The following is a 14,058-nucleotide window of genomic DNA, read 5'->3' as shown; positions in this document are numbered from 1 at the left end:
AATTGAGGATGCCTCACTGTCAGACAGGGGAAAGGAGCCTTTTGACCCTCAGCACGCTCACTCTCATTTCACAAAGGGAGAAACTGACGCCCCCCAGGGGAGATCCCAAGCTGCAGCCCAGACTCTCAAGTCTGAGCTGAGACCCCAGCTCTCCTGAAGAACCCGGGGCGGTAAATCAACGTGGCATGAAGAGCCTTCTACAATCACAACCCCTATAATGGCTTAAATGTCATCTCCGAAGGTAGCACGTTTCCAGCACCCGCTGGAGATATATGAGTGAGCACAAGCCCTGTTGGGGATGCTTCCCATTTTGTCTGACTAATTTGACCATTACCTCCCCTCCTTCAGCTTTTATCAGCAGCCTGTCTGTAGTTTATGACTCAGTGCTTTAGACACAGAATTCCCAACTCTGCGAACAATGCCTCCAGCCAGAGCCGCTCAGGGTGGGGTGCAGAGAGTTATCAGTTTATTGATGATACCACATTTTTTTAACCAAAAACCTCAGGCCTGGGGTATGTTATATGTGAAAAGGGGGAGAAAGGACAAGATAATTTTTACATTGCTGGGTCACAGCCTCATTGCCTAAGAGGTCTTGTGGGTGGTGTTCCTATTAACAAGCAACTTATTATGTGTTGGGGATGAGGGCTCTGGGGGAGGGACAGTGGGAAAGGGAAGTCCCGGGCTGTTGCATAATAACACATTGGCACCTTGGGAATACTTCCGGATGTGTGGGCTTCTGCAGCGTGAATGAGAATGCCACCATAAATCTGCCACCCACCCTCACACTGCTGGTACCAGAGCCAGGGAAAACATCAGCCCGGCTCGATGATCGATGATCGGGGACAAGAAAACAAATGAGGAGGAAAGGAAGGGACGAAGAAAGCATGGAAAGAAGGAAGGACAGGAGGGAGTGAAGGGGTCATTCAGCTAGAGAGGCAGAGCTGCCACAGAGAGAAGGCAGAGAGGCTCTGTACTTAGTCTGGAGATAGAATCACAGTTCTTTGAGATGAGTGACCTTGGACAAATGAAGGCATCCTGTGTGTATGCTCTGGACTAAGTCTTGTTGGAACTCTTCACAAAACCCCAAGGCCTACAGTCCACCAGGCTCCTCTGTCCATGGGATTTTCCAGGCAAAAACACTGGAGCAGGTAGCCATTTCCCGCTCCAGGAGATCTTCCTGGCCCAGGGATCGAACCCGCGTCTCCTGCATGGGCAGGCGGATGCTTTACCACTACGCCACTTGGGAAGCCCCTTCAGGCATCCTAGTAGGTCTCAGATCCCTCATCTGGATGTAACACACCTCCACCGGCTCATCTTAAACAAAGGTGCATGACATAAGGCAGGCTACCTGGTGAGTTTCCACACGTGGTGGGTAGTGCTGATATTCACCCCCCTCTCAACGCCCACTGAAGGAAGTACTGGGTAATGTGCATCAAACACACTCAACTTGCTAGGAATGGGGCTGAACCTCATCGCACCAGATGACAATATTGAGCAGGGCTTCCAAGTGACAATCAGCAGAAACCAACTTCAGCTAAGTCAGGCAAAATTAGCAAACAAGCAAAACCTATTCCAAGAATATCGGATGCTCAAGGAAGACTCCCTGGGAGGGCTGGAGAAGTGTTCTGAAGGCTGATTTTGAGCTCTTGTGAAGACATCTCAGAGCTGTGGCTACACAACTGCTGGGTGCTGTCAGTGGCACTTTGGAAACACGCGGGTTGTGGCCACTCCCACCATCTACATCAAATTGGTTTGATTTGATGAATCAGAGAGTCCCTGTGTCTTCTGATTCATTCTCAGATTGATGAGTCTGATTGCTGATCAGGGGAGAGGGTAGGTCACATGCCCACATTCAACTACAAGGAGGACTGGGAGGCAGAGGTGCTGCCATTACTAACTTCTTTTCTTTTTCTTTTTTTTTAAGTTTTATTGAATGTGTTACTATATTGCTTCTGTTTCATGTTTTGGTTTTCCTGCCATGAGGCATATGGGATCTTGTCTCCTCCAGGGACCGAACCCACACCCTCTGCCCTGGAAGGCAGAGTCTTAACCACTGGATCACCAGGGACGTCTCTGCATTACCAGCTTTTGCAGTGGGGCTCTGCCTCACTGTTCTTACACCAAGGAGGGTTCTTTCTTAAATCTGGGAAAGGGATTCAAATAATGTGTCCACAAACATTGGTAAATATCTCCAGCAATGAAGTCCCAGGCCTGCTCCCATTTTCTGGATGAGAACACTGAAGCTCAGCCAAGGTCACATATCTAAGTCATGGTGTCAACCCAAGCCAAGCCTCATTCAAGCCTGTTCTCCTGGCTACCACCTTGACCACCGTCTTGACATGCGTCATGATGAGAACAACCTCCACCCCAGCAACGCCTCCCACATTCCAGTCCCATTCCTCTGACTCATCTAAGCTGGATCTTTTGGGAGCCACAGATTCACTGTCTGTTTTTCCATTATTCTTAGAGGAAGACGTTTTTCTTCCTCTAAAGCCATGGAGTCTGTTCTTGGAATGTAGTTCCTAGGCGCCGGGATCTCTGGACAGACTCCTTTGTTCCTGGAATGTCCTGTCCCTCAGGGTCCCTAGGACGGACTCCTCCATGGTGAGGTGGGGGCGCCTAACTGAGGTGCCTCCTCTAACACAGCCAGTCAACAGGCAGGGGGAACACAGAGCCTTCCCTGGACACCATCCACGCCACTGACAGTTCTGTATTCCATTCCATTAATTCACTAAGTGAACTGTTCCATAGCAGTATGCTTCTTGCTCACACTCCCAAAGCCCTACCAGACCAAGAGCTGTCTGGTAAAAAAAATATTTTGCAGGAAGCTCACCACCGTGAGCCCGGGAGTCAGACTCTCTGGGTGAAAGTCCCAGCTCTACCACTTGACTGCATATCCTTAGTTCACCTCCTCAACGCCTCAGCTTCCTGGTTTGTAAATGCAGGGTACTGAAAGAGTTGTTAGGAGAATGGCACTTTAGAAATGTGTCTGGCATATGATAGGTGCTCAATACATATCATCAGCAACAGCAGAACATTTAGGATCTCCTGGAGGATAATAGTATGTGAAGTAGGTCCTAGGGCCTTCCCTGGTGGTACAGTGGCTAAGAATCCATCTGCCAAGGCAGGGGACACAGTTTCCCTTGGTCCAGGAAGATTCCACACGCCAGGCAGTAACTAAGCCCGAGAGCCACAACTCCTGAGTCCATACGCTGCAGCCCCCAAAGCCCGCGTGCCTAGAGCCTGCGCTCTGCACCGAGAGAAGCCACTGCCTTGAGTAGCCTGTGCGCTGCAGCTAGAGAGCAGCCCCCACTAGGCATAGACAGAAGAGGCCCACACACAGCAGCGAAGACAGCGCAGCCATAAACGGATGAATACATGAATTCTCAAAAAATGACAATGCAAAGTAGATCTGGAGTGTCCAAGGCTCATCCTCTTGGTAACTTCCTCATCTTTACCCTTCGCCCTCTTAAGCATTTCAGTGAACACAGCTTGAAAATCAGGATCTATTCCAGTTACTCGGGCCAAAGTGTAGGTGGGGAAGCTATGCCTCTAGAGGTAAAGCAAGAGAAGACCAGACTCAGAGTCTCCCAGGCCCCACTACTGTAGGCATAAAATGTAGTTATTTTTTCTAAGAAATGGTGAACCATGTCATAATGTTCATCTCCCCTTTGCACTAGTCTCTAGCAACCAATAATATCAAAGACCCAAAATCTGTGGACCAACAAATGTCATCTGTAATGAGCCAGATAATAAATACTTTAGGCTCTTCAGCCCCTGGGGTCTCTGTTGCGACGACTCAGTTCTACTCAGCAAAAAAGCAGCCACAGAGAATAACAGATGGGTGCAGTGGTAGAGAATCCATCTACCGATGCAGGAGATGCAAGAGACATGGGTTCGATCCCTGGGTCTGGAAGATCCCCTGGAGGAGGGTATGGCAACCCACTCCGATATTCTGGTCTGGAGAACTCCATGGACAGAGGAGCCTGGCGGGCTACAGTCTGTGGGGTCACAGAGTCGGACAAGGCTGAGCATCCGGGAATGGTGTTGCATTCTGTATTAGTTGCTCAGTCGTGTCTGACTCTTTGCGACTCCATGGACTGTAGGCTGCCAGGCTCCTCTGTCCATGGGGTTCTCCATGTAAGAATACTGGAGTGGGTTGCCATTTCCTTCTCCAGGGGATCGACTCAACCCAGGGATCAAACTCAGGTCTCCCACAATGCAGGCAGACTCTTTATGGTCTGAGCCACCAGGGAGGCCCCTGGTACATTCTAGAGAACTTTATTTACAAATATAGGCAGTAGACCAGTTCCAGCTCATGGACTGTAACTTGCAGACCTGTTGCACAGACCATACCATCCTAACTTCACCACATTCTAACTCTGCCCAGAAGCCCTTGAGCCGCATGCCATCTTAATGCTAGTAGAATGGGTGGGCATCATCCAGCAAGATCTGAGTGTACTGTTGGGTGTGATGAGGATGATGTCCACGGTGAGAGATGGTTCAAGCAGAGCTCACGATTATGAGAAATAGTCCCACACTTTGGAAACCACAAAGCAGAAGTGCAGGTAAGGCTTTTAGAGATCACCTAATACAATCCTTTCAATTTATGGGAGGTCAATCAGAAGTCCAGACTAGGGAGGTGACTTGGCCAGTTTCAACTAACATGTTCTCAGTATAGCTGAGACCAGAGTGCCTGGTTTTCTGACATTTAATCCAAGGCTCTTTCTACTCTACCACTAGGTTCATATCAAGATTTTATTATGAATTACACTCAGATCAAGAGTGGGGGGCTGGAAATCTACGCTTCTCTGCCTGGAAGGTCTGCTGTCCTTCCCCGCTCCATATCTTCCTTCTGTTCCATCCACAAACAACTGCGGGGCACCTCTATTGTGTTGCTCAGTCCTCACTTGGTGCCAAGGAGAAAGTAAGTGGTCAATAAACGTGTTTGAGAACGGAACACACCGTAAATGATATGTGGTAAAGCGCTCATAGCATGCCAGGAGAAGGGAGGTCTAAAAGCTGCTCTGTGACATGCTGGGGACAGTAGAACCAGTGACATTTCCTCCCGTTCAGTCCTCCAAGAAAACTGCCTTTCAGAGGGAAATCTTCCCACCGAGGGTTTCCTCCTTTCCTTAGATGGAGCACCTCTGTCTTTTGTACTTGCAAATGAATTGTGATTAGTTTTCACCTCCAGCCCAGGGGATTAGCCAGGGGACCTTTGATCTTCAGGTATCGATTTGCATCTTAAAAGAAGCATGATCTCATCTGGGCCAGCTCAAAATTCCATCCCTGCCCCCCAACCCCTGTCTGTTTACCAACCCCCGAGGCTGACCAGGGGCCTCCCAAGTGGGGCTAAAACAACAAGACCAGCCAGACTCCAAAAACAAATTTCCCATCTGACTCCGTGAAGGTGGGAAAAGGACATTTGCTTTCTAAACATGGGCTGGTCTGCGATTCCTCTTCCTCAAGTCAGAGAGCCTGGATCCTGGCTGGAGGCTGTGGAGTAAAATGAACTGAGCTTGTGTGCGAGAATCAGACAAGATCAGGTTCAAGTCCTGGTTCTGTCTTCAAGCCTAACCTGTGTGACTCTGGACACGTTTCACAAGCTCTCTGGCCTCTACATTTTTCTCATCTCTAAAGAAAGAATAAAAGCCTTAAACGTCTATACAAATTATAACCATCCCAGACAGTTGGCGTGAAGAAGAGCAATAAATGTAAGATGAAGCTAGATCACAGGGTTATCCATTACCACCGTCATCTATGAGGACATAAGGTCCAGGAGAGCAGAACACCTGCCCTCTGTCTGTCTGTTTCCATGACTGGATTCACTAGTGCCTAAAACAGAGTCTGGCTCCCAGGAGGCACTCAATACATACACGTGAAGGAGAGGAGTGAATCATCATTTAGTTATAACCATTGCTATTCTTGTAACTGACTAGCCATCCGGCACCGTCCATTTCTCCAGCGAGGCCCAGAGAAAGGGAAGACTTACCGATACAATTGAAGGAGGCTTCCTGCCGACAGAAGAGCGAGCAGCCATCCCCATTGATCTTATTCATGTCGTCACACTCTTCACCTTGGCTCCTGCAGAACGGATATGGAAGGAAAGCTTGTCACATCAGCTTCAGAAGCCCACCTGGGACATGGAAAAGCCCTCTGGGGGCTAGGAACTTTTTGGTTAGGTCTCAGACAAGTCCCTTCCCCTGGCTGAGTTTCTGTTTCTTCCAAACAATGTAAATTTGTGAGGTGCTTATGTGTGTCCTACTGTGTGTTTCTCATGACAAAGCAGAATTCCTGCTTCAGACTCATTCACTCTGTTAAGTTAGTAAGCCAGAAGGGAGGAAGAAGAGGATGAATCAGTGGACCAGACTTTGCTACTATGTCTAGGAAATCACAATTCCACTCTAAAATGATGGACTGAAGGGGATTTCGGAGTTTCTAAGGCATGAATGCTGTTCTTCCGTGGGCCCTGCTCTGGCCCTTCTGCCATAACCCCAGTGCACATGAAGGTCGTTTTTTCTCCGACACACATTCAGACTTGATCTTCCTCACAGCCTCCTCCAATAGGTGTGTCATTTCATGCTGTCGAGAACTCTAAGGCCTGGGACCTATGCTGCTAGGAAATTAAAATGCCTCCTCCTACTTTAAGGAATTATTTCCATCACCGAAGGATGATTTTGCAGTGGTTAGGATGGGCAGAAAATGAGCCACAGTCTCTGAATTAGATCTAGAAGAGAAGGAGGATTAACAACAGACAGACTGGGTATGTTACCACTTTCTGGAAAATTCCCATCCCTTTAGTCACAGAAACTTGGGTTTAGAGCCCCGTGTTCCCAACTAATTGTGTGATCTTGGACAAGGCCCTTAGTAGGGCTCTCCAACCTCTGGCACCTAATGCCTGATGACCTGAAGTGGAGCTGATGCAATAATAATAAAGTGCACAATAAATGGAATCAGCTTGAGTCATCCCTAAACCATCTCCCATCCTCCCAGTCCATGGAAAAAGCGTCTTCCACGAAACCTGTCCCTGGTGCCAAAAAGGTGGGGGACTGCTGGTTAATCTCTCTCTGATCTATCTGTGACAATTTACACCAACAAAAATGGGAAGCAAACTTTCCCCTGTTTAGCCACAGTAAGCACATTTCAAGTCCTCGATAGCTGGATGGAGCAAGCGGCAACGGGATCAGACAGCACAGAATCTATTTCCACTATTGGAGAAAAATCCCCTGAACGGTGCTATTCTGGATGTTGAATTTCAGTTTTCTCATGGGTTGAAATGGAGATAATTACACCTACTCCTTGGCTTCAGTGCAAACAGGGAAGGTAACTTCAGGGGGCGGGCCAGGTTTGCCACACACAGTGGACAGAGAGTCACAGTCCCCACGCCCACCCACCTGTCCTGGGATGTCTCCATAGAGCGTGTTGTCCCTCCTTTCCCAGAGCCCAGCTGGAAGCCCAGCCTGGAAGAGATCTCAGACTTTGCCTTTCACCCGGGCAATTAACATGGGGAAACATTTGTTGCTTTTAGGAAGTGTCAAGAGTACCAGTATGGGGCCTTGTAATCAATGCTTACGATGACTAGGACATTGCATTGATCTTTGAAGAGTCCCCCGACTTCTCTCCTGCTTGCAAAGCCCTTAGCAAAGAATTCTATCTTCCAAGCTGGGCCCATATTCAAGCAAATCTTGCACACTGGAAATTAGTGATGGCCTTGTGATTCTTAACTATTTCATAGGGTATATGGGGAGAGATTTTTTTTTAAACCTGGGCTGGTTTCCCTAAGCCACAAAGAACACTTCTAACCCTCCTTCCCTCACCACCCAAACAGTATGTTCTATTGGTTTAAGCAAAACGTTAGGGTCACCACAAATATCTTCTAGGCATGCCAGATCTATCATTAGATAGACAAGTTCTGAGAAACCTTCTTTGACCTCCCGGGCTAGAGTGGGTGGCCATCTTCTTTGAGTCCAAAGACAAGGGGCTCCATCTATCACAGCACTTGTCAAACCAACTACCTTTGCCTGTTACTTGAGAGCACCCCACCCTAGGCTTTAGGAAGCCAAAGGAGGTGACAGAGTCTTTGTCATCCTAGCACCCTGACGCCTGGCGCAGGGTCTGGGAAAAAGGAAACAGTACGGAGCTATCCCTTCACTTGTTGGTTTTGTAGCACCATCGGTCACGGCAATGGTAAATCCAGATGAGAATGTGGGTCCTAGGCCTACACCTTGGTTCTGCTCCTTACTGGGTATGTAAGCTTCAGAAAACCATTTTAATCTTTGGGGGCAAGGTGTCTCTTTCGTCAAGTAAGGTCATCAGGCCTGTCTCACATGGTTGTTGGAAGATGACCGTGTAGCACAGTGCCTTCCGCCTAGTGGAGTCTCAATAAATATTTATAATTATCATTATAGTAGTCATCCAGGGCTTTTATTCATCAGGGGCCTCACCGAGTGTTGAGTCTATTCTGTATTTCTTCGTAAATTCCTTTGCATATATACAGCAAATTAGCATGTATCATCCCATAGAAAAATCCAATTAGCGAAGATGACAGCCCTTCTTACTCTCAAAGTTTATTTTATGTTTTTGCTTAGGTAATCATCCGTAAGTTGCATTCAGTTTTCTTCCAACTATGTCAACAACTATTTGGTACCTGCTGGTAATTCAATACCTATTTGATGTCTGTGAAGGTTATTAACCCTAGGTATAAAATACTAAAAAACTTTGCTCAGAATGATATTTAAATTACTACTACTACTAGCAGTTTTAGGGCAGTGATAATATTGCTTGCGGTGTTTTATCAGTATATCTATGGAAAGTCAAAGTGTTAGTCATTCAGTCCTGTCTGACTCTTTGCGATCCCATGGACTATAGCCTGCTAGACTCCTCTGCCCAGGGATTCTCCAAGCAAGAATAGTAAATGGGTTGCCATTTCCTATTCCAAGGGATCTTCCCAACCCAGGGATTGAACTCGGGTCTCCTGGACTGTGGGAATATTCTTTACCATCTGAGCCATCAAGGAAGCTCTATCTATATCTGATTTCCAAAATGGATAGGCAGAATTGTAGACCAGATCCTACATGTAGTGAGTTTCATTTTTATTCCTCTTGCTAAATTAAAAAATCCCAAGTCACAATTATGGGTTGTTGGCAATGACCGTGACTGTCTCCTGGTTGTTCTGGATATGTAGCTTAATCTTGGACCCACAGAAGATGCAGCACTTTCCCTGGAGATGATCCCTGTTCACTTGCTCAGGGTTCTATCAGACAACAGCTGTATCAAAAGCTAGAAGTCAATGTCTTCATGTGGAAGTAAACAGTGAGTATCTTCCCTTTGCCCATTTTTGTTACATTAAATGCCTGAAACCATATCTTCATGTTGGATTGTTGCACTTGGGTAAGGATCTTAAATGCATGCAATAGCACACCATCAATGTCAATCTCTGACAAGTGAGGAGTGTTATTTTGTATGCTTGAGGAGTCAAATCGTTGACAATCAGGTGGTTTGCATCATAATTCAACACTTAAAAATCCTTATTATTGCCCCCCTCCATATCGAAATCTAGATAATTCAGCTTTGAAATTATAGATCCAGGACGTTTAAGACGTGAATATATATATATATATATACACACACACACACACCGGAGCTACATCACTTCAGCAAATCACTTGAAATTGCACAAATAAGCAATACTGCTCTTTATCAGTGTTAACAGTAAAAAAAAAAAAAGTCATTGAATATTTCAAAAACTTGACTTAGTACCCTGCTGGTAGCAGCTGGTTTATTTCAGGGTGTTTAGGGGAGCAGTGTCTTGCACATACTGCTATCCTTTTGCACAATAAGTTGGGCAGATGTAACTCACTGGCTGGCATCTGATCATATTCTCAACATCTGCTTTTCCCTTCAGTGCTAAGCCATGATCAGAAGGCAAACTGCTGGCCAATAGTGGGTGTCTGTGCGAATGCGTATTCATGTACACACTCTTTCTCTGCATCCCTGCATTATCCTTGCTGTGCGCCTAGCTGGTCCTTTCATTCCATAGCAGCTTTCCAGTGTATATTACACACCACAAGATCATCAGCATCCAATTAAATTGCTCTTGACCTCTAGCACTAATGTCAGTGATAAACCAATGAAACAGCCATTGAGCCCTTTTCTTTCATTATATGAACTATACCTATGAATCGACTCATGTTCTGCACATCAGTGAAATAAATTCTCTTTGTAGTGCCCTTCCCCCTACAGAAATAGTAATTGCAATCCCCTGGTGCACAGATACTTTGTGACACCCAATGGTGCCATTTAACGAAGGAATTTTGCCAATTGCATGTAGTGTCATCTCCATATGTAATGTTTATTATTAAATCTGCCAATAGTTTCTAAAGTCCCTTAGCAATAGTGTGATTGTAACTGTGATTGCAATAAAGAATACAGCTTTAGCAATAAGGAGTGTAATTGTGAATGAATCTTGGTCTCTTTTTCATCTTGAGGGCCAAAACTATTTAATTCAGTGACAAGACATTTTTGTGCTTCCTCTGGAGGGAAAAAAAAGCCCACAGATTTCCTTTTTTTTTTTTTTCAACAATACAAAAGTCTTGATGGCTTCTCGCCACTTTCTCAGTTGCGTAACATCTTGCCCTGTGGACAGGGGATGAATGGACTGATGATCCGATAAAATCCATTTTCTAGACACACAGCTTTATATCTTCTGATCACACTTTTCCTTTCTTTTGGCTGCTTGTGTGGAATCTTTACACTTACTGACTCATTTGCCTCCTGTACTTATAGTCATATTCAATGTTCACTCTAGAGGACTGTTTACTATATGGTTTCAACATTCCAGAGAATTGAAATATTTTGCTGTTTTTATGAGACTCTGACCCATTTTGTAACTTGTTGATATAACACAATAGAAATAATAAATAAACTTTCAGTTTTAATAAATGTAAACAGTAACCAGCAAAGAATGTAAAAGTGTTCTCATGTAGGTCCTGTGTCCTATTAACTGAATGTGGACTGAGGTGGAAAAAACTAATAGAATCTTTGTAGCACACAGGACATACTTAGGAATAAAAGCACAGTGGTAGTCAGTGCAGAATGGTAGCTCTGTGGAAATCTTACATTATTACACATTTGAGAACTGTGTTTACTCAAAAAAGAGTCACTGCTTTTCTTCTGAGGCCTGCAAACTACTTGCAGATGAATCGAGCTGCAGATTGCTGGGGCTCCCTCACAGCTCACACCCTGAAGGGTAGCCCAGAAGCTCTTCTCTTTAGCACCCTGACCACCTTCTGGCCGAATTAGCATTACCCCCGCCTGTCTGTAGCTAGACCTACTCACCTCTGAATGACGCCGTCACCACAGTACCCGCTTCCATGGATGTATATGGCAGCAGGTGATGGCTCACTCTCTTCACTTCCTGAAATAGCGATGACCCAATACTGGTACCTACTGCCAAGACGTACATCTCTGGAAAACATAAAGACATAAGGAAGACTACTAACTATGCAGATATAAGGCTGGGGACAGACAAAATGGATCCCCTTGAGCACGTTTCTACTAGTCTGGCTTGTTTTTGATACCACTCGCATATTTAATTATTCAACAATTTTTATTTGTTTTTTATAAATTTTATTGAAGCATAGTTGATTTACAATGTTATATTAATTTCTGCTGTATACCAAAGTGACTCCTTTCTACACATATAAACATTCTTTTTCATATTCTTTTCCATTATGGTTTGTTACAGGAGATTGAATATAGTTCCCTGGGCTGTACAGTAGGACCTTGTTCACTCATCCTACACATACTAGTTGGCATCTGATAATCCCAAGTTTGCAATCCTTCCCTCCCTCATCCCACTCTCCTTTGGCAACCACAAGAATGTTCTCTATGTCTATGAGTCTGTTTCTGTTTGGTTGAAATGTTCATTTGCGTCACATTTTAGAATCCACACATAAGTTAGTTACCCAGTAATTTTTCATGTCTACTGTGATGAAGCCACTTCCCCACCTATGATGGGCTATCCTAAAATGTAGCATCAACTGACATACAACCATGAGCATTACCAGGTGGTGCTAGTGGAAAAGAATCTGCCTGCCAATGCAGGAGACACAAGAGAGGTGAGTTCGATCCCTGGCTGGAGGAGAAAGTAGCAACCACTCCAGTATTCTTGCCTGGAAAATTCCACCAACAGAAGAGCCTGGCGGGCTACAGTCCATGGGCCTGCCAAGAGTTGGACATGACTGAACGACTGAGCACTTTTTATCTTCAATTTAATCGTTAGAATAACCCTGGTGGATAAGAACTGGATGGTATATGGCCCATAACGAAGATGTCTTGGAGAATGCCATCTAGGGAAAATAAATGGGATGAGTAAAAGCACAGAGGTGGGAAAGCACCACGCCAGGCTGTGGGCACTGTCTGATCATTGCCCTCATATTAAGATCTGAGTGGAAACCCCATATAAGGAAGCAAGCAAGCCCTTTCCTCACGTTTCACACCCAACGACTATCCCTGCCACTTGCTCCGTCCTGTGCTTCTCACTCTCGACTAAAATAATAATAATAGCAGCAGCTATTAAATGAATGTCAAGCCTGGGGCTAAGCACTTTCTGTGTGTTTTCTCATTTGAGAATCAAAACAACACTAGATGCATACTAGTAGTTTCATGTTTATTTTACAGATGATGAGTCTGAGGCATAAAGAGATTAAGCATCTTGCTTACAACCATACGGCATTAAATTATTTCCTGCACTCTGCCTCCCTAATTCCTAGCTCAGGTCAGCTTGAACAATTTCACTCCTTGCAACGGGAAATCTTGTTCTGCAATTGAAATTCCAGGCTTTGGTTCCTGCTAGATTTCCAGTTTGCCTAGATTGCATCTCTGCTCTGCTCGCAAGACCCCACAGAGCAATGCCTGTTCCACTTTCCTGGCACTCAACCTTATACCAGATACCTTCCTCCCTTTCTAATCTCTTCTCAGCTCCTTACTTGAATTCCCTGCCATGGAAGGAACCTGGATACCGGCAATTATCTTCCAGGGCAAAGATATATTTATCCACATGACCAAATCACCATCCCCATTTCCTTTTTGACCATTTTCAAAGGGAAATACTATTCTTCTCTTTCATCTCCCTCTGCACCAATTAATTATTTTTTAATAATAAAAATGTGTCATAGGAAAAAAGAACGTACAAAATGGCAATGAAGAGAATTCCTATCAGATTCCAGAGTTGGGGTGAGGGGGGATTCATAAACAAAAGGATGGTGTCAAAAAATCTCAAGTCCTCCTGCCCATCTGTTATTTCAGCTGCTGATCGGGCTGGGGCTGTTTGGATAAGGCCAATAAGATAACAGGTGCAGTGACAACAGACAGTATCTCCTGACTCTCAACACAATGATGAGCTAGAGTTTATGAGCACTGAAGAAGGCTCCCGAAGAACACGACCCTTCTGAGAATGCTGGACTTATGACCCAATAGAGGGCTTGTTTTAGCACTGCTGGAGCAGGTAAGAATATTGAGGGTAGACCAGAAGTCTCTGGAGATTTAGCAGCACTCTCTCAATGAAAGCTAAGCAGGCAAGATGCATAAAAATCTTGAGATATTATATGTATAACTATACAAATAGTGGTTGCCTTGTAAACCTCTGGAACGCTAATTTGTGGATATAATTAGAGGCTTTTATAAAAGTTTATTGGATATTTGAATCACCTCTAGACCAATGAATGTATACATTTTCAGATGGCGCTTCTGAAACTGGAATATTGGGGGAGGGGAAAGACTGGCTTTCCCGGGGGTGCATGAAGGCCCAAGATAAAGATGACATGTGCTCTATTGTACATTATTTTTGCTTTTAAAATATGGAGGCTGGGACTTCCTGGAGGTCCAGTGGCTAAGAATCCACCTTGCAATACCAAGGACGTGGGTTTGATCCCTGGTCAGGGAACTAAGCTCCCACATGCCCCAGGGCATCTAGGTTCATGCAGAGCAACTACTGAGCCTGTGCACTTCAGAGCCCACACAGCACAACAGGAAAGTGCGTGTGCTACAAACAGA

General features: G+C 45.2%; 1 protein-coding gene across 1 annotated transcript in view; it reads right to left on the bottom strand.

Moving 5' to 3' along the window:
* The window catches only part of PAPPA (pappalysin 1), a 254,703-nt gene that overhangs the window by 128,039 nt on the left and 112,606 nt on the right, over nucleotides 1–14,058 (bottom strand). Inside the window, exons 8-9 of the mRNA XM_068974426.1 lie at nucleotides 11,341–11,469; nucleotides 5,996–6,087 (exon numbers count right to left, since the gene is read on the bottom strand). Of these exons, the coding sequence (XP_068830527.1) occupies nucleotides 5,996–6,087; nucleotides 11,341–11,469 (221 nt within the window). The remainder of the gene's footprint in view (nucleotides 1–5,995; nucleotides 6,088–11,340; nucleotides 11,470–14,058) is intronic.

This window comes from Capricornis sumatraensis, chromosome 6 (assembly GCF_032405125.1).
Source record: "Capricornis sumatraensis isolate serow.1 chromosome 6, serow.2, whole genome shotgun sequence".
Lineage (NCBI taxonomy): Eukaryota > Metazoa > Chordata > Mammalia > Artiodactyla > Bovidae > Capricornis > Capricornis sumatraensis.
Note: the sequence above shows the minus strand (reverse complement) of the source record. Positions and strands in the feature narration are given on the sequence as shown.